A 24,753-nucleotide genomic window follows, 5' to 3' on the forward strand; every position below is an offset into this window, starting at 1 on the left:
CCCCCGCCCCCCGCCCAGCCCTTCTCCCCCCCGGGCCTGAGGGACCTGAATCGATGTCGCCCAGCAGGGCTGGCTAACGAGGACGAGGGGTGCGTAGAGCGCGCGCAAGCGGCTTCTCCCCGAGCGCCGTCCCGCCGGACGACGGACGGGCGGACGGGGGCGAGGGGGGGACGGGGCGCCCCGGGGAGGAGAAAGCGGGATGGCCCCAGCCGTGCCACCGGCGCCCCCAAACGACGCGGCAGGAGCCTCGGTGGGAAAGAAGCGCACGACGCGGCGGAGCTGCCCCTCCAGGGCCCAGCTCCTCCGCGGAGAAACGGCGGCTTTGGCCGTCTCCGCCTCTCCGTCGGGGAGGTTTCTAGGCTGCTGGGCAGCGGAGAGGCACCTCGGCCGAATAAAGAGAAAGGAATAAAGGAATAAAGCGGCGCCTGAGAGGAAGCCTGCCCGGGCAGCGCTGAGGGAGAGGGCCGAGGCGCCACGGCTTCGGAGAACGGAGGGTCGGGAGGCCTCTTCCCGCCAAAATCCCCTCAGGGCTTCTTTCAGAAATCGTCCTCTTTGCTCTACTACTGATGATCAATAGTTATTAAAAAGAGCTTTTTCACTTTTCCGTTCCTTCAATTATTACTAAAAGGAGCTTTTCCTCATCAGCTGCCTGTTCTTACCAAAACCAAATTCTTAGCCTAAAAAAAAATTCCCACACATAGTGTATGCCGCTGCGCAAAAACATGCAGCCGTGTTTATTTCTTTTTTAACGTATTTCTTGATGGAAAGGTGGTTAATAAACATTGGCCAGGGACTAACAGGTGTAAATCCATGAGGCCAAGAGGTACACGATACGAAGAAATATTTTTAAGATTTGCTCAAAAATAGACAGACAGACACTGTGCCCCTTTTTACTGTATGACTAAACTGGCCAAATTAGGCCTATTGCAGTTGAGATAAAATAGAAAGCTTGTGCAAATTTAATCAAATTGAGGCTCCTGCCTGGGGTGTTTGTTATTTTAACTTTAATATTTTCTAACGTGGCCTTATTCATCTAGTTCTCAGTCCTCCAGTGTGGGGGAATTATTATTTTAGCTGTTAAAGTTAGGTTGATACCGTTAAATTTCCTTCTTTTTAAGCTTGAGATTGGATCCGTACACACGTGCAGGAACCCAAATCTGGGGAACATTCATTTCTTTGTTTATCTCCCCCCAAATGTTATGCCCAAAGCAGCAACTTTTTATCTTTGGTCCATCTTGAAAACAACCTTTGAAAATGCACCAGCCAACATTGATTTTTGCTGGGTTTGTATCATGCTGTCCTCTCGACTTGAGTCCCCAAGATAAGAAGGTGAACAAGGCATAAACTGCGTTGATTTAAAAACAAAACGGGGCATAGAGCGCATTGATTTAAAAAACAAAATGAAACAATATTTTATTTTATTTAAGTTTTATTTACTGATTTATTTTCCGCCCACGATGTCCTTTTTCATTTTCTTCTTTTATCTTATATGTAGCCATTTATTTTGTCCCTTAAATGTTTTAAAATAAATTTTTTAACATTTAAAAAACGTTAAAAACAAACAACCCCCGAAAAGTGAAACAATACATTTTGAATATTATGGTAATTGTAAAATTCTGTTTACTTAGTGATGTTTTATTTTCCATCCACAATGTCCTTTTTCATTTCCTTCTTTTACCTTTTATGTAGCCACTTATTTTGTCCCTTAAATGTTTTAAAATAAAGGTAAAAAAAAAAGATTTAAAAAGAAAAAAAATCAGCAACGGCAATGCATAAGACGCAGAATCCGAAAGGAGAAAAGTTCAGACGTATTTCAGTGTCGAAATCTGGGGATGGGGGAAAGGTCATATCCCGGAGTGGGCTAATGGCAATTTGTGCTGACCACAGGCCACCAAGCAAAAAGATAATTACACGCTGGATGCATATCGTTTGGACCAAAGGATTATACCTAAAATGCAACTAATCCGTCTCGTCTTCCTTTAGGTTGTAACAAAAGCGCCAGCTCTCTCAATTAATATGGCAACCGCCCAAATCATGCACGTTGGCCAGAAGCATAAAAGCTTGAAGGTATGAAACCCCAGATGAGCAAAATGGTTAGGAAAGAGAAGTGAGGATTTGTCTTTGAATTTCCCTTCTGAAGCGGACACGCAACCCGTCTTTGTCCTATGCAGGAAACGGCCCTCTTTCCAAGCCGAATTGCTTCTGAGCAAGAGTCCCTGATTCTGGTGAAAAGGCTGCTAGCAGTTTCAATTTCCTGCATCAGTTACCTGCGAGGTCTCTTCCCGGAAAGCTCTTACGGAACCTGCTATTTAGACGGTAACCATGTTTGCTGCCTTGGTTCTGTGTAACGAGATTGCAGTGGAGCCAGAATGGGCCAGCACTCTGCCCACCCCCCTTTTTGCAGCCCCAGAGCTACCTCCAATGTTGCGGCCCAAACCTGGCTCACTTAAAGCAACCAAATCATTTGAGGATTATTTGAAGTAAGAGTGAAAGTAAAGGAGGGGGCTGCGATCTGATCGCAGCAGTATCTGATTCGATTAGAGGCAAGGCAGGGACTGGCACCACTCAATCAGAAGTTTTAATAATATGGGTTGATTAGGGAAAGGGAATCACCCTATAGCACCCCTATATTGCCAGTCAGAAAGCCTGATGGCTCATATTGATTTGTCCAGGCTTTGCAGCACATAAATAAGATCCCCAAGGACATACACCCGGTAGTCCCCAACCCTTATACCCTCTTGACCTTATTAAGCCCCCAAGTTGCCTGGTTTACTGTACTGGATCTGCAGGATGCCTTTTTCTGTATCCCCTTACATGAGGAAAGCCAATCCTTGTTTGCCTTCAAGTGGGAAGACTTAGAGGAAGGGTGGGAGATGCAAATGTTTTGGGCGGTGCTGCCTCAGGGATTTAAAAGTAGCCCCACTATTTTTAAATCCCTGAGTGATTTCCTCCACTTTACTCCCATTGACAACCGAGGAGGAATGCCTCCGAAACACCGTAGGATTGCTGAATTTTCTGGCAGGGTGCAGGTATAAGGTCTCAAAGAAAAAGGCCCAAATTTGCCAGACGGAGCTTAGTTATCTGGGATAGGACAAAGGAAAATAAAGGAGGGAGGGCACTGGCGGTATGTCAGATGGACCGGCCTAAGGATAGGAAGCAGTTGTGGGGGTTCTTGGGAATGACAGGCTTTTGCAGGATTTGGATTCCAAATTTTGGGATACTGGCTAAGCCCTTGTATGAAGCGACAAAAGGGGGGGAACATGAGGAATTCAGGTGGACCAAGAAATGTGAAAAGGCCTTCAGGGGACTAAAAGAGGAATTGAGAAAAGCGCCAGCCCTGTGTCAGGTTCAGCCCAAAGAACTCCACAAGACAGTACAGGTATAGTTCTTAGCATTTATTAGCTTTCACCCACAAGACAGAATCTTGCCAGACTGAATCTAAACTTCCCAAGCCAGCAAGCAAACACTGTGAATTCCTTAGAGTGGTGCCAGTCTCAGCCTCTTCACCTTCCCACGCTCTTTCTGGGGGCTAAGGAAATGCTTATCTCCCCGAGCACGGCCTTCACCAAACCGTTCCATCACACCCTGGGACTCCCTGATCTAACAAAGCAATTTCAGCTGTTTATGCACGAACGAACGGCAAGGCATGGCGGCAGGGCTCCTAACCCAACAGCCCTGTCTCGTAACTTCAGTGCCTCACCTACTCCAGCCCCGGGCCCCAAAGGTTCCTTAAATGGCACCTCCTGTTCCAGAAGGGCATCAAGCAAATCACCCACACAAAGAGAATTAGACGTCAATCACAAAGTACACTGCATGAAAATAAGATCAAACTCCAAAAATAATCCAGCCCTCTTCATTCATTTGAGTTCTGCTGTTTAGCCCAATATGTGTTTAATTGATTTTGTAATATACAAGTGCAAACTGGGGAGCTCTGGAAAGAGGGAAAGGCAGAGATGGTACATTTTGTAAATTATTAGGAACGGAATTAGCACAACGAGAAATCTGTTCTTTGTTCAAAGTACACAGAAGTGTAGAAAGTCTTTTTTTTTTAAAAATCAATCATATATTGATTTTTCAAACTTAAAAAAAAGAAATCAAAATAAAAGCAGGAATTAAACAGGAAGAAAAAAGAAATCCACATAGTTCCAAATCACAAAAGTACATTTATAATCTAAAGGAGAGAGTAAAACGTTTTAAATATCCATGTTCAGTATATCAAGGGCATTTATCATAGGTGTCAGATAGCTATGTTGATATGTGCATCATGACATTATTACACACATGATGACTATCTTGTAATTTCACACCCATTTATATAGATGGAGGTACTCTGTTAAGAATTTGTTTGTTTGTTTGTTAAATTTATATGCCTCCTATCTCCCCCAGAGGGCAACTCTGGGTGCCTCACAATTAAAATCCAAAACAGTAAAAACCATAAATATATGGATGTCCATATTAAAATTGGCTAATAACAATTCTATACAAAAAGACTATATACAATTCAAGATGATGGGGGAGCAGTATCCATTATCCCACCAGCTAATTCCAACAATGTGAGCCCCCATCGGGCCCCCAGCCCATCTGGCATAGCCACCTTTTCGTACTTTTCCCACTTAATTCCTGTTGTAATTAAGAGTATCTAATTTTCAAAGTTGAGATTTATTTGCTAAGTTGTTACCATATTTATCGGCGTATGCCACGCACAGGCGTATAACACACACCTTAATTTTAAGAAGGAAGTTTTAGTAAAAAAAACTTAAATTTAAAATAAATGACTTGGAAGCAAAATAAAGGGAGCTCTGAACCTTTTGTTTATTAATATTTATACCGCTTATAAGTTAAATATGTAATATGAAAGAAAAAGCACCTCTTTCAATTAAGAAAACCAGCGTTCCCCATTGCTCATTTCGCTTGCTCGTCTGCCGCTCACCTCCTGCTTTGTGGAGCTGCCCCAGTTACAGCCCTGGCTCAGATGAAGGCTAGGATTTGAAGGCCCCAAATTTTAAGGAAAAAAGTGTGTGTTATAAACCGATAAATATGGTGATTTTTCAGCCAAACCTATTTCTCCCACTTTTAACAAGTTCCATTTTCATTTTCAGCACTAAGCAGCCTTGTTGAAGATCTAACCTAGTAACTGTTCATCTGACAACAGTTTCACATTACATTGTCATGAAAATGAGCCATTTAAATTTGCATACGTTCTTCAAAGTGTTCTGGTTCATTCAAATAAAATAAAAAGACAAAAGACAATACATAGCCCATCAAGTGAGTATTATACCTGTAATTATATTGGCTTGTGCAGGGAAAATCACCTTACATTTCAAGATTATAAGGCTGTTCTGGTTCTCCGGGTTATTAGAAACTGTCATTTAAATGTCTTAAAAAGTAAATATGCCATTCATAGATTCACAATGTTCTATCTTCATAGCACCAGAAATTAACCTGCTAAAATAAGGGTTAATCCTAGATCATTATGTACTTTTTTTTCCAGACATGTGTTTAAAAATCCTCCGAGAAGATAAAAGTTGCCAGGGATCACTGCAGATAGTCAAATGGTAAGAAAGAGAAAAGAGTGCAAAAATACACCAGTGGGTGCCTGCTTGTACGTGACGTGAACGTACAGCTCTAACCAAGGGCTGTGCAAAGCCAGAGGTATTATCTTACTTGTGATTTTAATGGGGGGGTATTTACATTACCAAAGTAACAACCCAACCTCCCACAAGAGGAGGTGTGTAAGGACATTATTCAAACGAGCGCAAACACACTGCAGCAACCCAGAACATCAGAAAAAGGAAACAGACCGCCTACACAGCATCTTCCAACAAAATGGATATCCACGCAACTTCATCAAAAAGTGCCTGACTGCTCAACCTACTACAACAAAACTAACACAAGCTATGGAAAGGATCACACTGCCATACATCAGAAACGTCTCAGAAACCACCCACAGACTATTACAACCACACGGCATCTCCGTAGCACACAGCCAACTAAAGCCCCCCAAAACATCTTAAGCAAACCAAAAGACCCCGTAGCCCAAGAAGAAAAAACAGGAGTCCTCTACAACATACACTGTAAGGACTGCGACAAACACTCTGTAGGACAGACAGGCAGAAGGCGGGCAGAGCACATCCATGAACACCAACCAGCAGTCAGAAGACATGATGAAAACTCCTTAATCTCACAACACTTGGACTGACTCAACCATAGTTTCAACTGGGAAACGGTCAGCAACTTAGACCAAGCTACATCCAAATGTGCGAGGGAATTCCTGGAAGCATGGTGTTCAGACAAGGCAGCCATCAGCAGGCACATAGAGATAAACAACATCTACCCACTATTCAAAAGAGACAATAGAAAAGAAAACAAAAGACCAGAACATCTCTTCACCAGCAATCGTCACCCAGATAAGCAGAGGTTATCACCAGGCACACAATCAAGCAGTGAACAATGCCCTAATCAAGGAACTACCAGAGGAACAAAACCAAACCCGCACCTCCACCAACACTGGCAGGGCATGCCGTAGTATATAAACAGTATATAAACAGAGCAAACCCCATCCCATTCTAGTACTGAAGATGTTACCTAGCAGGTAATGAAACGTTTGCAAGAAAAGAACCAAGCTCAGAGAACCCCAACCCCACAGCTCAACCCTGAGCTACACATATTCGCCTCTATTGGTATCTTCATGTTTTGCACCCAATCTTACCACAATTTGTGCCCCCGTTTCAACACTGATCGTAACAGCGCAATGCCAGGTACCACAGCTAAAAGTTCTAGTGGCTTGGTCCTCGGTTGGCCAACTCCACATTTGTGATTGCTCTTTAGATCCATAAAATATCTTGAAGGAAACATTGGCGTGCTCTGAAACAATTTTGTGAAAAGCAGTATCTAATTAATTAAAATAAAATTTTTTAAAAAGGTTGGGAGATGCAGTTTGGCCCCTTGAAAGAGCAGTCGAAACATGCAAAATGCTGACTTAGGCTGGGAATTTCCTTCTGATACATGGCGCAGAAAGACAACTTGTATCATATTTAGAGTGAGGGAAGAGCAAGTGAAAAAGAAAGAAATCAACCCAGGCTTCTTTGTAATTAATCCAAATGGCCACAGAGTGTCAGTGATGTTTCTTGCGATGCATCCAAGTACTGAAATTCTTGATGAGGAAATCGGCAGCAGTAGGACTTTCCCACTGTGAGGAGGCAGGAGAAATGTTTCCTACAGAGATCTCTCTTCCCTAGCATGGAAGAAAGGGCTAGCGTCCTCTCCTCGTCTTGCGGCCTTGGGTCTGAGCAACCTACCAGCCACTGTATATTTAAGTAAAAAATATATTAGGATTTCAGATTTAATCCCCAAAGGTGCTTTGTAGTGTGAACGTAATGCCTGTCTGCAACACCTTAAAGCAGCTGCGTCTTTCTGCCCTGAGAAAAGGCCAAATGTTTAAAAGTTTACATTTTAAATGGTTGCGGACAGGTGTTGTGGTCAGATTCCAATGCACGTTTGTGAGATGAAATCCAAAGAACTGCAGAACCCTAAAAGGTATGTGTTAAACATCCATATGTATATTTCAGGGCTGTGCAGCTCTTCAGATGTATGTTGCATTTTCGTGCTATGTAGTCCTCAGATATTTCGGCCTGAAAAGTAGCATTTCAGCAGCTGAAGTGATGTTTATGTGGTATTTATTCTAAAACTTATAAATCATTTTTCATTATGTCAAAACCCTCCAACAGTGAATATTACAGTAAATACCACTAAATCCTTCAAATGATAAAATCTGCAGTGATTATGTTGGAAGTGTCAGTCTTCTTTATAGTTTTCACAAAGATTAATGAAGCAGTTGTTATAACTGTAACACAAAGATGATTTACTTCCAGGAAAGACTTGATAGGCATAGGCAGACCTAGCACCTAGCTAGCTACATCCTACTTGTAAGAACCTGCAATGCTCAGTTCCCAATGAAAGCAACTCCCCTTGAGACCGATGTAAGTTCAAAGAAAAGTTCATTTATTAAGGACTAGTGTACAGATCTAGAGCATTGCTGAAATTGATGCCCGCGTGCGCCACGAGTTGAATCTCCTCCCTTACTGCCTCTCAGGTTGTCTTGCGCACGTCACTGGTTTTCTCCTGGTTTCACGCTGGTACGGCCTTGGGCATTCCTGAGAACTAGATAACAGTCCATCTGTGCCTAACACAGGGCCAAATGCAACCCCCCAGGTTGGGCAGCAGACCGCCAGGACTGAGCCTCAGCCAAGCTCCTGGAGCTGAGGGCCCGGGGAGTGGCGTCCTGGGTGGCGGTGGCAGCCCATCAACAGCCTCCCTGCTGGTAGGCCAGCACCATCCTTGGCCTGCAGACCTTGGCGGACTGGGGGCGGGATCTGGCCCTTTACGACAGGTTTGCCAACCCCTGGCTTAAAGAAAGAACAAGCAGAGTGATTGGCAAGGAGGAAATCCTCTATCTACCCCCCACTGCCACTTGGAGTCACGGAGTGCTGAAGGCTCAGTGCCATTGGATTGGGACCTCCAACATATTAGGGCAACCAACTAGCAATTAAAAAGTGGCACATTCCACTAAATAGAAGGGATTTTTCTCCTCTGGTGACTGTCATACAAGGTAGTGTTGGGCACCTTGTAAATAAAATGCCGATTTTGAAGTGTCTCTGTTTCTGTTTTGCAGCTGCGTATGGCAGTTTTGGCAGTAAGTAATATCTACAGGTTTCCTTCTTTCTCTGTTTGGAAAGGGCAGATTGAGGAATCCTACGACATCATGGCAAACACACAAGGGTTTGTCTTTCATATCCAAAGCTCAATTTTTTTTTAAAAAAAGAATGTTTCTCACGCCAGTTATTTTTAGACAGAAAAAAGCCCCTCTGGAGTTGTACAGCTGTTTTCTCCTCACTGTGGGTATTCTAACAGCTTTTAATTTCTCCCCTTTACTTTCACTGTTATAGGTCTTTCAACTGTGATGCATTTAATCCGCGGATTAACCAAATTCACACGTTATAATTCATCAGGTAGTTAATTCAGGAACACCTTTTATTGTGGGATATGTGAACAAGAAGGTTACTTCTCCCTTCAACTGAAATTAAAGGAACAGAACGTTACATTCCGAATTATTTTACAGAGGAATTTTATGGCTGCTTAAATGCATAAAAGGAAATGCAGCATCACAGCACATGTCGCCTTTGAATCCAGATGTAACAGGCATATCTATCTAGAGCAAACTTTATCATTAGATCCCAGAGGCGCTTTCCGTCATTAGCTGGATGCATCCATTGCGTTTATAATATAGTTTGCTTGGTACTATGATGTACTAAGAAGACCCACCACCAAGGCAATGGCCAGATAAAAGGGGCCTGAGCTGCGGCCAAAAAAAGAATGCGAGTAAATGTCTCAGTCAAGCCTCCCTAATTAACACAAAGATAAAGGGAGGGGGAAAGAAGCTTCCTCAGACTTGCAAGATTCTGTTGCTATAGCCTTACCGTACAAGCAGTATAGATCTACATGGCACTGGTTTCCTAACCTGATGTACCTGGATTTTGACTTGGGTTTATCTTTTCTCTCTAGCAATATAAAGCCAAATTGCTTGTTCCACGGTTGAGTCCTTCACGATCAGAATCTCTAACTCAGCCTTTGCTATCCAATCCCTCTCTGATGTGTTGTCCTTCTACTCCCGTGATCTAGCGGGCAACGTGTTCAATGAGACATGAGAGCTGAAGTCCAACACGTCCAGAGAGCAACGGAAGGGAAAGACTGCTCTAAAGGACATATTTAAGATACAGGGATTACCTTCAAGAATTATTGCAGAAGTCATTCGGTGAGTTCAGTAAGCAACGGGCACAATAGAGGTGCTTAGCTGGAATGTACCCTCAGAATGTTGTCTAGATTAGTTCTTTCAACCCAAAAACCTGAGGGTCATATATACACGTAGAGACACAGACACACTTCGCATCCATGTCACGCCCTTCACCAGATGGCATCTTTGGCTTTCTTTCTTCTTTGCTACAGTCTTCCTCTCAGAAATGGATACCCATCATAAACCAAAGATGTATCCAGAGAAGCTCCTTTAGAACCGTAAGAGCCAGCCTTGTCTTCTCTGTCCACCAGGCAGATGTCCTGCTGGCACCACCTACAGAAGATACGAGAAAGCCTTCTGTTTGTATGGTCTTCAAATTAAAATGGTTTCCTAGTTTCAGACCCTGTCTACCTCAGTTGCTTCCTGCTGCTCTGATTTAACGAACTGTTGCAAACTTGTGCATCTTGGAGACTGGTGCAGATCTGTGACAATCCACGGCCAATAAGGGTGTATAGCAGAAAGCTTTGATGGCATCTGGCTTGGCAGCTAGGTTCTTGAGCCTAATGACACATGCGTATCAGAGACCTCAGATAAACGTGAGCCAAGATTTTGGCTCATCCTTTTGACCTGCTGTAAAGCAAATGATCACATACCTTATTTCATTAGGACAGAGGTGAGTGATTTTCTCAGAATCCAGGACTGGAACCTGCTCTCACAACTAGTTAGAAGGCTGCCTGCGTCACTGGAAGGATGGACTGAGGCCTTTTGGAGACCAGGGCTCTGCTTGGGGGGAAATGGCAGGCGACTCCCTTTTCTCCCTAATTCCCAAAACTCTGAAATCTTGCCATCTAAATTTTGTCAAATTTCAGTAGAATACTTTTAGCCCTGAGAGGGTTTTAAGGGTGAAAAGGGGAGCCGCTGTTATCCCAGGTTTTCCTTCCCATTTCCATCCTTATTTTTCAAAGCGGGGGGAGGCAAGGGGAAAGCAGATTTGTGCCACCACAAACCACACCGAAGTTCAGGGGTGCTGGGGTGACCGCGTGCAGCCGACGCACTGTCCCTGCCTGCATGAAGAGGCTGTCAGCTGCTCTTTGCTTGGCCCCTTCGTTCATTTTTCCTCTCCAATCTCCCGCCAATTCTCTGGGCCTTCGGGAAGGTGTTTGTCCCAATCAAACTGCCCTGTCTCAATTTTCAGAGCAGCTGCTCTAGCCGTATTGGGGAACTGTGTTTCCAGCAGGGAGCCGTGCAATATTTTGGACTTCTCGGTCTTTGCTTTGCGAATGGTATTAGGTTTAATGGATACCTCTGAGCAGCATAGATATCTGTAGCTGAGGCACCAGACCCGGCAGCGTGCTCCAGTAGAAGGACTCCTGCAGGAATTAAATGCACATTCTATAGCATTTCTGATTCACCTTCCTAGTGCGTTATTCTAACGAGATCTACCCAGCAACCTGAATCATCCCAGCATATGGCTACTTCCACACCGCTGTGCACCCACCCCAACCGTCCCCCGAGCACCCCTTCACTCCCTCCCCCACCCGGCAGCAGCCAGTTACCTGCCTAAATCCCACTAACCTGGGAATCAGTTAGCGACGGCAACTGGGACTGCAGGGGTTGCCGTCGCTAAGTGATGCGGTTGTACTTTACAAACGGAACAGAACGGAATGCAACGGAATTCCAGTCCAAGTTGTCGTTGTAACTCAAAGACTCCCAGTAAGAAGCATGCATGACTTCACATGCTTAAAATTACAACGTTGCATACTTGTACAGACTTCAAACTTCTCAACTAGTATATGTGGAGGCATTCACTGACTAACCCAGCTCTTAACGTTTAGCATCCTGTTAGGTTCCACCACACTGTTTCTGTACATGCAAAGCAAATGCCTCTTGGATGTGATCTTTAGTTAGCATGTATGATACGCTTCCACTAGACATACTCCAAGTAATCACAATACGGCAGGAGAAAGAGAGAAATTATGTGCTGCTGTCTAGCAATCATCTGCATCTTTGTAGCCAGATACCCTATGCAATGGGGAGAAGTGGGGATAGGGTTCATTCCTCCCAACTGATTCCTGTTAAAGGTTTCTGGTTAGCCACTGCCCTGTGATGTCAGGCTAATTAGCTTGCTTGCCACCAGATATGGGGCTTGGGGCTGTTCTGTTTCCTGCTTATTCCATCTTTCTAACCAGAGCCTCTTTCTTCGTGGTTGTATTGCGGTAGAATCTTTGTCTTTTTTTAAGCATTACGTATGAACTAACACAGCTGGGTTGTTTCAGATGATTACTGTTCCATGTCTTCCTGAGCGACTCTCAACAATGAATCCTAAACGATTTCCTGGTAAGCAGGCAACAGATTCTGAAACAATTCTTTCGTTACCTGCATAGATCCGTGCCAGAGTATAGGCAAAGTCTCTTCCTGCAAGCTGCATCTCAGCTTCTCCCTCCAAGTCCATTCTTGAAACAAACCGCTTGAGTTGTTGTAGATTATTCTGAACTACTTGCACAGAAGGCCGCAGTTCAGACAGTCGGGTAGCCGCCTCCAACTTGGCCTGCAAGGAAACCACCAAGTCACAGAGCAAACGTGCATAACCCAGAGTATTTCTGGCCAAGCAAAGGCATCACTCAGCTGCTGCTGCCGCCGCTTCTCTGAAGATCGGATTCTCTTTTTCCCCCCCTAAGTCTGTTGCAGTGAAGACAAGGAAAGGTTTAGTGGCACCTTACAATTAATGTACGCCATAGACACTTGTAGACCAGGGAAGAGATGCACAGTGTTTCTCAAGCTAAGGACTGCTCTGGTCTTTTGAGGGGGGCATATCCAAAAGGAGGGGATAGGGCTAGTAAAAAAAAGGGGGTGGCTTTCACAGATGCTGTTCCGTGGGCCTGGCAGAACGTTTCACAGGTGTGCTTTGGTTGCAAAAGATATAGTTAAAATGGGTAGTTACATCTGCCAAGAAGAATACCAAACAAATCCTCAACCCCACAGCATAGTAATGCATGTTCCCCTTTTAATGTCAGTGCATATTCCAGTGACTACACATGGGCTGCAACTCAACCTTTGCGTTCTGAACGCAAAACTGTTGCCACGTAGTAACGCAGGAGAAGATTTACATCTCATATACCAGTAACCGTAATTCAGAGGATAACTGAGCACAACGATGTAATCTGACCACATTTCTAAGAGAAGCCAGTGCTGGATCAAGCCAACAAACCTTTGGTACTGTTCATCCAAATACATTTTGCAACATTACAAGGAAAACGCGGAGCAAGCAATTGGATGGTGCTCTGTCAGGAAGGGTGTTTTTCCACAGACAGAGATGCCAGCTACCTCTCGCCCCTAAGATGCCTATAAATTAATCCAGTCTTCCCGCAAAACATGTGGCACTTTTAGAGCCCTCTAAACGTGTGATCAACACTACTTCATGTGCTAATGCCCGAATGCTTCTTCTTGGGCTTTCTAAAGCTTCTGCAAACTGCACGTGGCAGCCCACCTTCCTTTTCTCTAAAGCTTCCCCCACCGAAGGCCCCACAATGAAATACTAAAAGAACAAGATGAAATAAACCGCAAGGCACAGCAAAATGAGTCCTGAAGCGGCAGGAGCAGCGTAACTGCATTTTCCCACTTCTTGCGGCATCAGCGTACTCAGCAGCGCACGGCCATCAAGAAGGGCCGCCCCAATTTTACTGGGGGCTGATTGAGCCCGTTCCTCAAATCGTTTGTCCTACGAGGTCCATCTCAAAATTTAGCCCGTTTATAGGTGGCGTGACAAACTCCGGCATCGGTGCCTTTCGGGAGCCTACCTGGGCAGTGGCGAAAAAGGCATCCAGCGCTTTCCCTTGGCTCTTGAGAATGGAGCGCAGAACATCCAGGGACAGGACGTTAGTTGTTCCCTCCCAGATTGTTAGCACCTGTCCGGGAAAGAGAGGCAGCGCTAGAGAAACCCAAGTCAAACGCAGAAGGGCAGACTGGGGAGCCAAGCACACGCTCCGCTGCACGGATGGGAGTGCACCCGAGGGCCAACCGTGTCCCTCGTTACCAAGCATCTTAGGGAGGAGGATTTATATAAGCTGCTTTTCCCTGACGCTCCACGCTGTGTTAGCAAAAGCCAGCGGAACAATTACGCTCTGTCCCTTCTCCAGCGTGCAGCCCTCGTCCAGATGTCTCTTCCTGTCTCTCACCCTAAAATAGCTGCACGCTGTGAGAAGGAAGAGCAGGAGTTAACAAAAAACTACTCCAATGCTTTTTACCTGGGTATCCCGGAGCGCGACGGCCAGACCTGTATCTTCCATGAAGCCCTGTCCTCCAAAACACTCCAACCCTTCTGAGACCACAGCAACAGCCTGCAACACAAACTGACTCATTCACACCTCTGACACATCTTTGAACAGATCCTCCTAAGGGCCCCCCTGTCTGGTTCCTATGCCCGCACAATGTCCAGCGTGTCCAGTCCCTTCTCTAACCTGCAAAATGGGCCTGGGCTGGGGACCACTTTCTCTGCACCCGCTCCCACTATAAGGAACATTGCAGAGAATGGCAAGATTTGCTGAAAAGATAAGCCAGAGTGAGAGGAGGACAAACCTGGGGCAACAGTCCACCACAAAAATGTTTGGTTCTTTTTTTCTTTTGACGTATTTGATCTTCAAATGCAGGAGGGACCTCTCAGCCATATTTACTTGGCGATGCAGGGCTTGCCTGAATACACTCTTCTGCCAAGCTACATAACAGAAGGAGCCTGGTAGCCCCTTTTCTGGCTAACAAATTTTACTCAAAGCATCAGCTTTCATGAGCTTAAGAAAGCTGCAGCTGATGAAAGCCGATGCCTTTGAATAAAATGCCTTAGTCCAAAGAGGGGCTGCCAAACTCCTGATGTTTTGCTACCACAGACTAACATGGCTATCCTCCCACAATGCCAGCCCAAATTTTTCTTTCATCAGATAACCTGGTCCTTCTATGACAGCCTGCATGGATTCTCCCTCCCCCAGACCCGTTAACATCTGCGGGAAAGCACTGAGCCCCTGGAAGAAACGTGAATGTGACCTGCTTTGCAGTGTACAGTTTAACGATCGGTGTCAGCAGCCTCAGCATGTGCTCGTCCTGCTCCGTCGCCTTCTTTGTTTCTTCCAGGCCAAGCAGTCTCCCAGTCTCCATCATCAGCAGGAATGCTCCGTGGGTTTGCACCTGCAGAAGGGGAAGGCAGTTGCTTTGAGCAAGACCAGCACCTTGAGGATCTCCTCCTGACACTGACAGCCAACTTCCTCCCCTCCTCCTGCTACTTCCTTAACCATGGTCCTAAACCAGCTCTCCTTCCCTAGGACGTCATGCCAAAATCACATGAACCAGGCATATGCAGAGAGAGAGCTAAGCAGGACTGGACTGGAAATCCAGTCAGTATCCCTACAAGCAAATTGGAGTTACAAAATGTGTTGATTGCAGTTTAAGACTATTGCTAACCTGGCATCCAATAACAGTCCAGCTTTCTTTTGAAGCGTTCTTATTACATGGTTTATGTAATGGTTCATTCTGTTCTTTACGTTCCCCAATTATAGGCTAATTCTTATCTATGCTGGCACTTGATTCCAAACAATGGTAGGAAAAAACGCTGGCATCTTTGCCAAGCACACTTAATCCTAAAGCTGGTTGTGCTCACCTCCATTCGTGCCAAAGTTTGAATATGCAAGGGGTGATCCTTAAGGGGTTTTCCAAAGGCCTCTCTCTTGGTAGCATAATCCCGTGCCATGTGGACAATTCTATGGATGGAAACAAAGTCAGGCCTCGGGGATTAATTGCTGCCTTTTCTCCTGCGTAAAATGTACTCCTGCTCTGTCCCATCATTTAATTTCATTCTTTAATTAATGCATAAAATCATCATGCTTGCTGCTGACTCATGGGAGTGAATGTACGATGTTATATGCTGGAGGGATACAACAATAATTCCATATATAAGGTAAATGTTAATGAACTTTCTACTGTCTTTATTAATTCCACCTCTAGGTAGCAAAAGTATTTCCATTTCTCTCTACACAGACTACAGAACAGCCCTTCCACTCAGAATGATGCAGGGCTGTGCTGCCAATATTGCTCAACAAAATGGGCATTTTTGTTGGCACTTTCTTTTTGCTGTCGAAGATCATCCCCGCGGAGATAAGACTGGGCCCCTCTTGATGCTCTTCCGCAAGGCCCTGAAGATACAGTTTTGCCAGAAGGCCTGGGTATCCCCGGTAGTTACGGAGCCCATGAAATGGCTAGTGTAAGGGTCGCCAGGAGGGTGGGGGGCGATAGTGGGTTTTGTATTTGAATATTTATTCTTGTAGCCCACCCAGAGTCACTGAGAGTGAGTTGGGCAGACATAGAAATTGCTTAAATAAATAAACAAATAAACAAATAAATAAACAAAAGTCCTCAGATAGGTGCATGAAGATTTTGAAATGCTTAATACTCCTGAGCATTCCTCTACAGGCTCCAGTAAGCTGGCCAACATTTTCAGGCAATATCACCACGCCTCTCCCGCGGCTCCTACAGCCCTTTGAGGCAAGAATTGTTCTAAAAATAAAGAAGAGCCCTTCTGTACAAGAAAATGGCTCTCCCACGCATAGATGAAGCCCAATTTATGGTTATACCCCCAAGTCCATTGGCATCTATATTTTACATAGTAAATACTGATCCACAAGTAAACTTTCATTTGCAAAAAATGAAGAATTTGAACTACACAAGAGTATTAAAGTAGCAATTTGGAAGTTAGGAGACTCCAAACTACATCTTCAAATTGGTCAACTTAACTTTGCTTAATTATCCTTCAGATAACAGCATAACTGAATTGGTTGTCATTTTGCCCAGATGTAGTTCTTCCTAGTCGCGCCCATTTATCAGGGAGCGGGCTGAAAATCACCTTCTCATAATTCCAACTGCAGAGACGGCATTATAGATCCTAGCGATGTTCAGCATGTTGGCAATGCAAGCTATACCCTGGCCTTCTGCAGAGATCTGAAAGCATTAAGAAACAGCTTCAGACTACCGGATCTGGTCCGCCTGCAAAAGCCTACATGCAATCAAATGTGTAAAATCAGTACATCTGCAAAAATAAAAATTCCTAAATGCCATTTCCAGGATCTGAGAATGAGAAGAGCAAGTAGCTTAAGGAAAGCTAGAAAGCGGGCTTTCTTCAAAAGACTGAAACCTACAAACTAACATTTCAATTTAAATAACTAATTCTAAAAGTGCACAAAGACTGAGGATCACAGGGACCATAAAGCTGACTACACAAAACACAACCAAAGGAGTAATTTTCTGGAGCAGCTTAGGATGCTAAAACTATATTCCATCACAATTTGCGGATGGACGCACCCAAGAGGCGTGTTCTACCAGCCCCTGGCTTCTAAGGTCTTTTGAAGCATTGCTCAAAAGCCTCAGGCTATTTTTCTGTTAACAGCTTTAGAAACGGTAGTAATCTTTTCAGATTAGGCGCTCCAGCAACTAGAGGTGAGGATCTTCCCCTGCATAGCTCTTCCACTCACCGGATGTCTTCAAGCAGACCCTGAACAACTCTCTATTGTGAATGCTTCAATTTGTATGCCTTTCTTAGGCAGGAGGCTGGACCTGGTGGAATAAATCAGTGTTTTTCAAACTTGGCAACTTTAAAAAGTGTAGATATCGACTCCCAGAATTCCCTAGTCAGAATGCTAACTGGGGAATTCTGGGATTTGAAGTCCACATATCTCAAAGTTGCCAAGTTTGAAAAACACGGGTCTAAATGATCCAACTTCCTGATTCTCTCCTTTAAAATCCAGCAACCTACCCTGCCCAACTGCACTCTTCTCGCTCGTCTCAATGTACTAAAGAGCAGAAATATTTTCTCCGTGTTTCTTACCAGATGTGCTCGAGCTCCATCCAGCAACAGCTCTGCGGTAGGCAACGGCCTGGTGCCCAGCTTCTCTTTCAGCCTCTCTATTTTTATGCCATTCAGCTTCCCGTCCTCGTATAGTTTCAGGTAGAAGAGAGAGAGGCCTCTGGAGCCCTGCCACCCAAAAGATGCTAGCGTTGAGACATTGTCTGGTAGGAAACGGAGCTGGAACTGGGATGTTACTAAATGCACAATTACTTCCAACGACTGTTTCATATTCTTGTGGCTCCGCCGTGAATCTGACCTGCTTTATCTGCCCATCAGCGGCCATGATCCTTGCCAGGGTCAGGGTCATATCTGAATCGGTGGCCGATGTGAACCATTTGAAACCGTGCAGGCTGTAGGAGCCATCTGGAAGTTCCAGTGCGATTGTTTCTGTTCCACCTCCTGGGGGAAAAAACAAACAAATTTTTGCTGCTGGGAATCTTCCCTGAAAGAAGAACCAAGATACAAATAACCATTGACTGATTAGTTAGCTTTAGATCCTGCTTTTCATTCAGGAGCTTACGGTGACCTTAGCAGCACTCCCTCTTCTTGTCTTCCCCAGCAAAACCCTGTGAGGTAGGTTGGGCTTAAGAGGCAGAGCCTGGCTCAAATAAAAAACATTTTATTACAGCAGGTCCAGATCTTAAAACTTAAAAACAGCCAAATACAGTTTAAAACTACAATACATTCTTATTAATGAGTCAATCCCTACTTTTGTCTGATCTGAACATACTGAAGCCTTATGTCTTGGGCCCAGAATTTAGCTACTGTATAGGTAATTTCAGGGTGCTTATCTTTTAGGAAAAATTCTAAATACTATTGGTTTAGTCAGACAATCTAGCTATTAAGGGTTAAATTCGTTGGGAGTGCAATTCCTCACGAAATCTACCCCGCAGAAGACATGTTGTAAGGGTTTCAATTTCATCAGAGGCACTGGGGTAACTTCCGTGGGAACAGGGTGTCTGATTGTATCTACTGTCCATGATGGCAGAGGGAAGGGCATTGAAGCGTGCTCAAGAGAAGGCCCAGATATTTGGAATAGGGTAACATGTAGAGGCATTGTGCAAGTTGCAGTTTCCTTGTTTCCTTATAAAGTCGGCATAGCCTTGGACAGGTACAAGGTGTCCTGGCGTTCTGAATCTTCTGGTCTTTGCTTAATTGTCTACTTTGCTTTACCCAATCTCATGGGAAATCAGGAGACAGCTTGCCGGCTGTAGCTCAGCCCAAGGAGCGGCTTGCTGGCTATAGCTCAGCACATTTGGACTGGAAGGTGTCCTGCTCTAAAAAGGGCAGGAGCCTTCAATGTCAGCCCTTTGAGGTAGTCCAGACGAGAAATACAAACCATGAGTACTAACGCTACCTTTATGGTAAGGTTACACTAACAGAATCTGCTGAGTCTGAAAGCACCTCTCCCCTCCTTTACTTTTACTTTCCTGAAAACTAGGGAGGGTCCCTTCTGAGACGCTGCCCACGCCCTCCCTCCTTCTGTGGACTGACACGCCTTTTGCACAACGGTGTTCTAGGCTGTGGCTCTTCCTCCTGTCTCCCAAGGTCATTCCCACAGGCCATTACACTATAGGACATAGATTGACTTTCAGCCACTAAGATGTAACAGATTGCCAAGCTTTGGTTTCTATGCTAGGCAGCCCACCCTCCAGTCTAAGTAAAGCATTGGGGGCAGTTCTTGGCATAGAAAATATGGCTCACAGAAAACGCAATCAGATTATTTCATATAAATGGAAGTTTATGCAGGGATGACTGTAAAATACTCATCCTTTTATATATAATATATATAATTTTTATTAAAACTTTTAAACGAGAACATAAAACCTAATAAGAATATAAGAATCTTGAATCAGCTGCCGTTCTTCTCTGGGCTACAGAACTGGCATTTTTGATGGGCACCGTTTGCTATTCAGAAGCTTGGAAAAACCACCCCATGGCACTTGAAGGAGCTGAGTTGTTCTACTGGATGTTTACCTATCAAGCAGTTGTATTTTGGGAGGCAATTTGAAAAGACCATTATTTTGGTTTTTTGATAGTGTATAATTAGCTGCTTTTTGATGTAAAACTGTCCTCAGTTGACTCAAAATCAGCAATTTTCCATGGTCGAGAAGGATCTTGAACGTGAGTTTCCCCACCATTAGCCAAATATCTTCGCCTCTTTAAAGACTAGGGAAGATGGCACTGATTGAGGCAATCTGATGACAGCTGATAGGACAACCCACATGCTCCATATCTCATTTTATTCTATTTTTTTCCCATTTTATTTTATTTACTTCACCACTCAATTTTGAGTATTTTTACCACTCCCTTCATCACTTTACCACAGCAGTGGCTCATTTGAAACTCTCCACCAAATTTGTTGGCAGAAACAATGGATAGATGTTCTCTCTGAATTTCTCTGGGGAAGCAAAACTTCCCCAACCATTTTCTTCCTTACCAGTGGGTGACACCATTTCTGTAAAAGCCCACCACCCGTAATGTCTCTGGCGAATACACACTCCACAAGAATTTCTCCAAAATTCTCCTCTGCTTTGAAAGAATATAGAAGATAAATTCTCTCCCTTTGGACTAGACAAGCACTAGTAAGAAAAACCACAGAAAATTTCTGACTGGCACTTTTGAAAAAGAACCAGAACTAGTTCCACATTGAAGAAGCAATGCAATTAATGACCCAGGGCTTTAAAGAGCATATGGTGTAGTTACACAGCTTTAGGGCAACCATGATTTTAAGAAAGCTGTTAGAACCTGTAGTCTTATAGCCCTAGCTGCATCCTGACCACTGTAAATGTTGGTCTGCGGATTCCTACTGGACTAGAGGACGTGCTCTAGTGAAAAGACATCTTAAGTTTCCCCACTTGTCACAGCAATATTGGGTATGATGATTTACGCATTTCTCATTGACTTTATATACTGCGGTGTGCATAAATAAAACACAACATTAAAAAGTAGCAAAAAACACAAAACATGTCAGGAAAAATGGCATAAAATACAAATTTGACATCTTTAAAAGCAGACTGTTGAATAGGCGACTCCACCCAAATCAGGTCTCATTCGCTAAACTGTTTATATTTTAGAAAGAAAGGACTGGGTCTCCCGTTTTGGACATGCTTACCAACATCAGAGCCCCCTTTGCGTTCAGTCATCCATTGGCCAGAGGTCCAGAATGTCTTGGGGTCACATGAGGTCAAATGAGCATAGGCTTCTTCCAGGGGCTTGGGGATACCTAAGGACTGTTGGAGTTGCAAGCAAGAGACAGAAGATAGATATAGAGATGGATGGATGGATGGATGGATGGATGGATGGATGGATGGATGGATGGATAAAATAACTGCTACGGGACTCCATGCCCATCTGTCAGACCAGCTTGGCTTTTGATTTCTGGACTGACTAGTGTGTCTCTCTGTCCGTAACCATTTTTGGAAATCAGGCATCAGGGTCTATAACTATACTTTTCCTAATCCTAAACCCATATCCTGAGAGGGTATCAATGGACAGGCAGTAGATGAAGGAGGTTATGATACAGCCAGCCCCTCTGAAGGTTAACGTGAAGACAATCTGTCCATTTAGGAGGATAGCATGGAGAACAGAAGCAATATTTTTGCAAATGCTACTAAGAAAACTTGGAGATTTTAATTAACAGTAAGAGCAGCTGAGTCCAGCAATCCCACCTGCTGAACATTAGACACTTACCTCAATAGCTTTTGCTGCTCCATCAGTCATGGCTAGAGGGCACCCGTAGCATCCAGAAGAGGACAAAAAAAGATACAGCTTGGCAATCTGATGAACACGGCTATGAAAAGAGGAGTACACGAAGCTATAATTTGGAATGCCCCCCCAAAACCCCTTTATCACAGAATTAAAACACTACCAGGAAAAGGACTTCCGGGGAAACAATGGCAAACTGAAGACGGCTCCGCAGACAGCTGAGCTGACACCTGCAACAGAACAAGGAGCTGGCGCAGGGATCAGCTTCTCACAATTCCTCTCTGGACAAGGAGAGGACTTGGGATCGCTCACACGCACTCCAGACAGCAGCTCCCCATGAGGAGATTGTAAGACGGCGGTCTCTGGCTGGGTTTAGAGCTCACTATTTAAAGGATCTAAAAACCAAGTTCCTTAAAACCAAAGGGAACGAATATAAAGTGGGATTATCTGATCAGGATTAAAATATATATGTGATTGTTTCTGGTAACTCTTAATAGATATTTCCTGACCAGGACCAAATGATGAGTGTTTAACCATTTGTTTATAGAGAAGAGATGAGATATGGGAAGAAGAGATCTTGTGTTCTATTTTCAACAGAAAGTGATATGTTATTATGTTAAAAGGAAAGGAAAGGAATATAAAGCTGGTTTATTTGATTAATATATATATATGTGTGTGTTATTTCTGGTACTTCTTAATGGATTTTGCTGATTAGGATTGAATGATGAGGGTTGAAAAGTTTGTTTATAGATGAAATATGGGAAGAGATCTTTCGTGGTAGTAGCAGAGAAGGTGATAAGTTACTGAAATTGTGATGAAGGGGGAAGTCATGTTTTTACATATCTTTTTTCTTTCTTTTAAGTATATTTTTAAATATTTTTCCATTTTTCCTGCACTTTTTATCTTTTCATTTTTTATCTTTTTCTTAGTTTGCATTAGTTTTTTATCTCTGTATCTTTAAACTTAATACAAATCATTTTTAAATAAAAAAAGGCTATAGCAAAAATAGTACTTGAGTACAATGCACTCAATGGCTGAAGAATATAAATTAGACTTTGCAAACGACTATCTAATATGATTAGAGATGATAGAAGTTCGGCAGCATATACATTTAATAAATTATTATTATTATTATTATTAAAAAATAGACCAGCAGGAAAAATGAGCCATGCTAGGATTTTGGAACATACAGGAAGTACCCAAACAAGTTCACATGGCTTTGCAGAGCTCCAGTAAACCACGAAGTACCTCCAACTGGAATATCTCCTTTTATACCCTTCGGCCACAAGGCTCTCCTCAGCAGAGATGTCCTTCATCCTCTTCCAGGCTGGGCAGGTGATTATTTGGTCCACACGCTGCCCCCAGGCATCAAACTGCTGTAATCTAGGGGGGTTTAGTTCACACTCACGCCCCAGGAAGTCAATTTCATCTCTCATACGAGCTCCAAACCGTTCCAGGTAAACATTCACCTCAGCAAACACCTATGAGGTGGATGCAGAAATATGCAATGTGAAGAGATGGTAAGACAGAAACCAGAAGGTAGTTTTGAGAGGAACAAAGGAAGCTAAGTTGAGGGGCTACTGATTTCTTTCTTATTTGGCCTGTAGTTTCATCTGTGCTGTTCTTCAATAAGCTAAATTTGTGGTTGGTTCTTAGAACAACCTGGTCACATCCCAGTGTCTTTCCTAAACATCACTCAGAATATTTGTGAGCCTGAAACCAGCCTGAAGATCCTGCACTTGTTTAATTCACTGTGTTCATGTCATCCTTTTCTTGGGTAAAACAACTGAAGAAAATACGGCATCAAAAAGGAATATATGAATCAAAGGTTAGTGGTGGCTCCTTTTCCTGATAGCTGTCTCCAATCCAGGATTGGAACCATGTCCATCTATTAAGATATCTTTATACATAATCACTCATTTGCAATGGTATTGGATCAAATTGCAGCAACCTGACGGCTGAACCACATCATTACTGCTTTTTCAAGGCTGCAAATTTGTGCTTCCTGAATCAGTGTGCTCATGTAAATTTTCACCTCTATCCCAAATATGCATTTTGGGTGCAAAAACGTGAATGCTGTTGCAAAATCTGCAGACAGCTTTTGTTTCCTACTGCACATTCTGCAAGTTCTAGTAAAAAAGTAATGGCCTCACCAGAACAAGCACAAGCAACACAACTGTGATTTAGGACTGCGGATAAGCGGTTTGCATACAGCTTTCGTTAGTAATCCAGATAGATTCCGTGGCTGGAGGATGCTGTGGGAGACGTTTTGCTAAAAATGCAAGACCTTCACTGTCGGGAGACTTGATATTCTACGCGTAGACCTCACTTAACGACCGACCGCTCAGCCAGCGAGCGCTGGAAGTTACGGCAGCGCTGAAAAGCGGTGTTGGAAATACCGGCGTTTAAAGCTTCTTCCGAACCACTTCAGGAAGAACGTGGCTCCAGCACTGCCATGAAAACTCGGGAAGGAAAAGTGCTCTCTTCATGGACACTCACTTACCCCCCGTCCCCGAAAGCAAAGCATTAACGAAAAAAGCCCCCAACCACTTTCTACAGACCAATACTCTTCTGCCCGGCGTCCCCCCCGCCCAGCACGACTCCCACGACCGAGAACAAGTGGCTAAAAGACGTCGACGGTCCCGCTGCGTTTTGCAACCTCGCAGCGCCCGAAGGGGAAGACCGAGCGGCAGCTCCGCGCCTTTGCAGGGGAAGGCCGGAGGATTCCCTTCTCTTAAAGGCAGCGACACCCGGTCGGGGCCGCTCCACGCTCACCTCTCCCGGGGATGAGGACCTCCTTCCCGCAACAGGCGTCGCCGGCACGGCGCGCACCTGCCCGCTCGCGCGCTGCCTCTGTGCGACCGACGCGGGGAGGCAGGCAAGGGGGGCCCCAAGGAAGCCGGGCAGGGAAGGCGACTCCGCGCCCCGCATCCTCCGCGCGGAAGAGGCGCAGCTGCGCTCGGACGCGGGGCGCGGGCGGCGGGGAAGCCGGGCCGGGGAAGGGCTCCCCCCACCCAGGACCGCGCTCTCCCCGCGGGCAGAGAGCCCCGACCCGGGCTGCAGAGAGTCCGAGGGCCCCGACGCCGCCCGGTCCCCCTGGCGCTCCGGCGCCCCGACCGACCGACCGACCGACCTCGGCAGGCAGCCGGGCTCGCAGATAGCCCTGCAGCAGCGGGTCCTCCAGATACGGGTTCCCGAGCCGGGGCTGCTCCGGGCCGGGGGGCGCCGCCGGGGGCTGCGGGGCCAGCGGCCGCGGAGAAGCGCCCTCCATGGCCCGCCTCGCCGGAGTCCTCGCCGAGTGCGCGGAGCGGGCGAAGGAGCGGCCTCGCCCGCCGCCGCTCGGAGGCGTTCCCGCCGGGGCTGGGCGAGGGCG

At 44.9% G+C, this 24,753-nt stretch overlaps 1 protein-coding gene and 1 long non-coding RNA gene across 2 annotated transcripts; one reads left to right on the forward strand and one right to left on the reverse strand.

Moving 5' to 3' along the window:
* The first annotated feature begins 20 nt into the window (after positions 1 to 20).
* On the forward strand, positions 21 to 8,927 carry LOC148215488 (uncharacterized). Its single transcript, XR_015796589.1, has 4 exons — positions 21 to 89; positions 1,984 to 2,067; positions 2,172 to 2,316; positions 5,492 to 8,927. It is a non-coding gene; the product is annotated as an uncharacterized LOC148215488 (long non-coding RNA).
* Positions 8,928 to 9,012: 85 nt separating this feature from the next.
* On the reverse strand, positions 9,013 to 24,712 carry LOC107326783 (acyl-CoA dehydrogenase family member 11-like). Its single transcript, XM_088143205.1, has 14 exons — positions 24,514 to 24,712; positions 22,629 to 22,861; positions 21,366 to 21,465; positions 20,788 to 20,905; positions 17,929 to 18,071; positions 17,652 to 17,798; positions 16,674 to 16,768; positions 15,435 to 15,534; positions 14,825 to 14,965; positions 14,035 to 14,127; positions 13,588 to 13,695; positions 12,167 to 12,338; positions 11,094 to 11,160; positions 9,013 to 10,123 (listed from the first exon to the last, which is right to left on the reverse strand). Exons 1-14 carry the CDS (start codon positions 24,649 to 24,651, stop codon positions 9,997 to 9,999), a joined length of 1,782 nt encoding a protein of 593 aa, XP_087999331.1. The 5' UTR covers positions 24,652 to 24,712; the 3' UTR covers positions 9,013 to 9,996.
* Positions 24,713 to 24,753: the final 41 nt, after the last annotated feature.

Source organism: Python bivittatus, unplaced genomic scaffold (genome assembly GCF_059951505.1).
Source record: "Python bivittatus isolate LINGU-HERP-01145 unplaced genomic scaffold, Pbiv_v1 ctg000280_np1212, whole genome shotgun sequence".
In the NCBI taxonomy this organism is placed as follows: Eukaryota; Metazoa; Chordata; class Lepidosauria; order Squamata; family Pythonidae; genus Python; species Python bivittatus.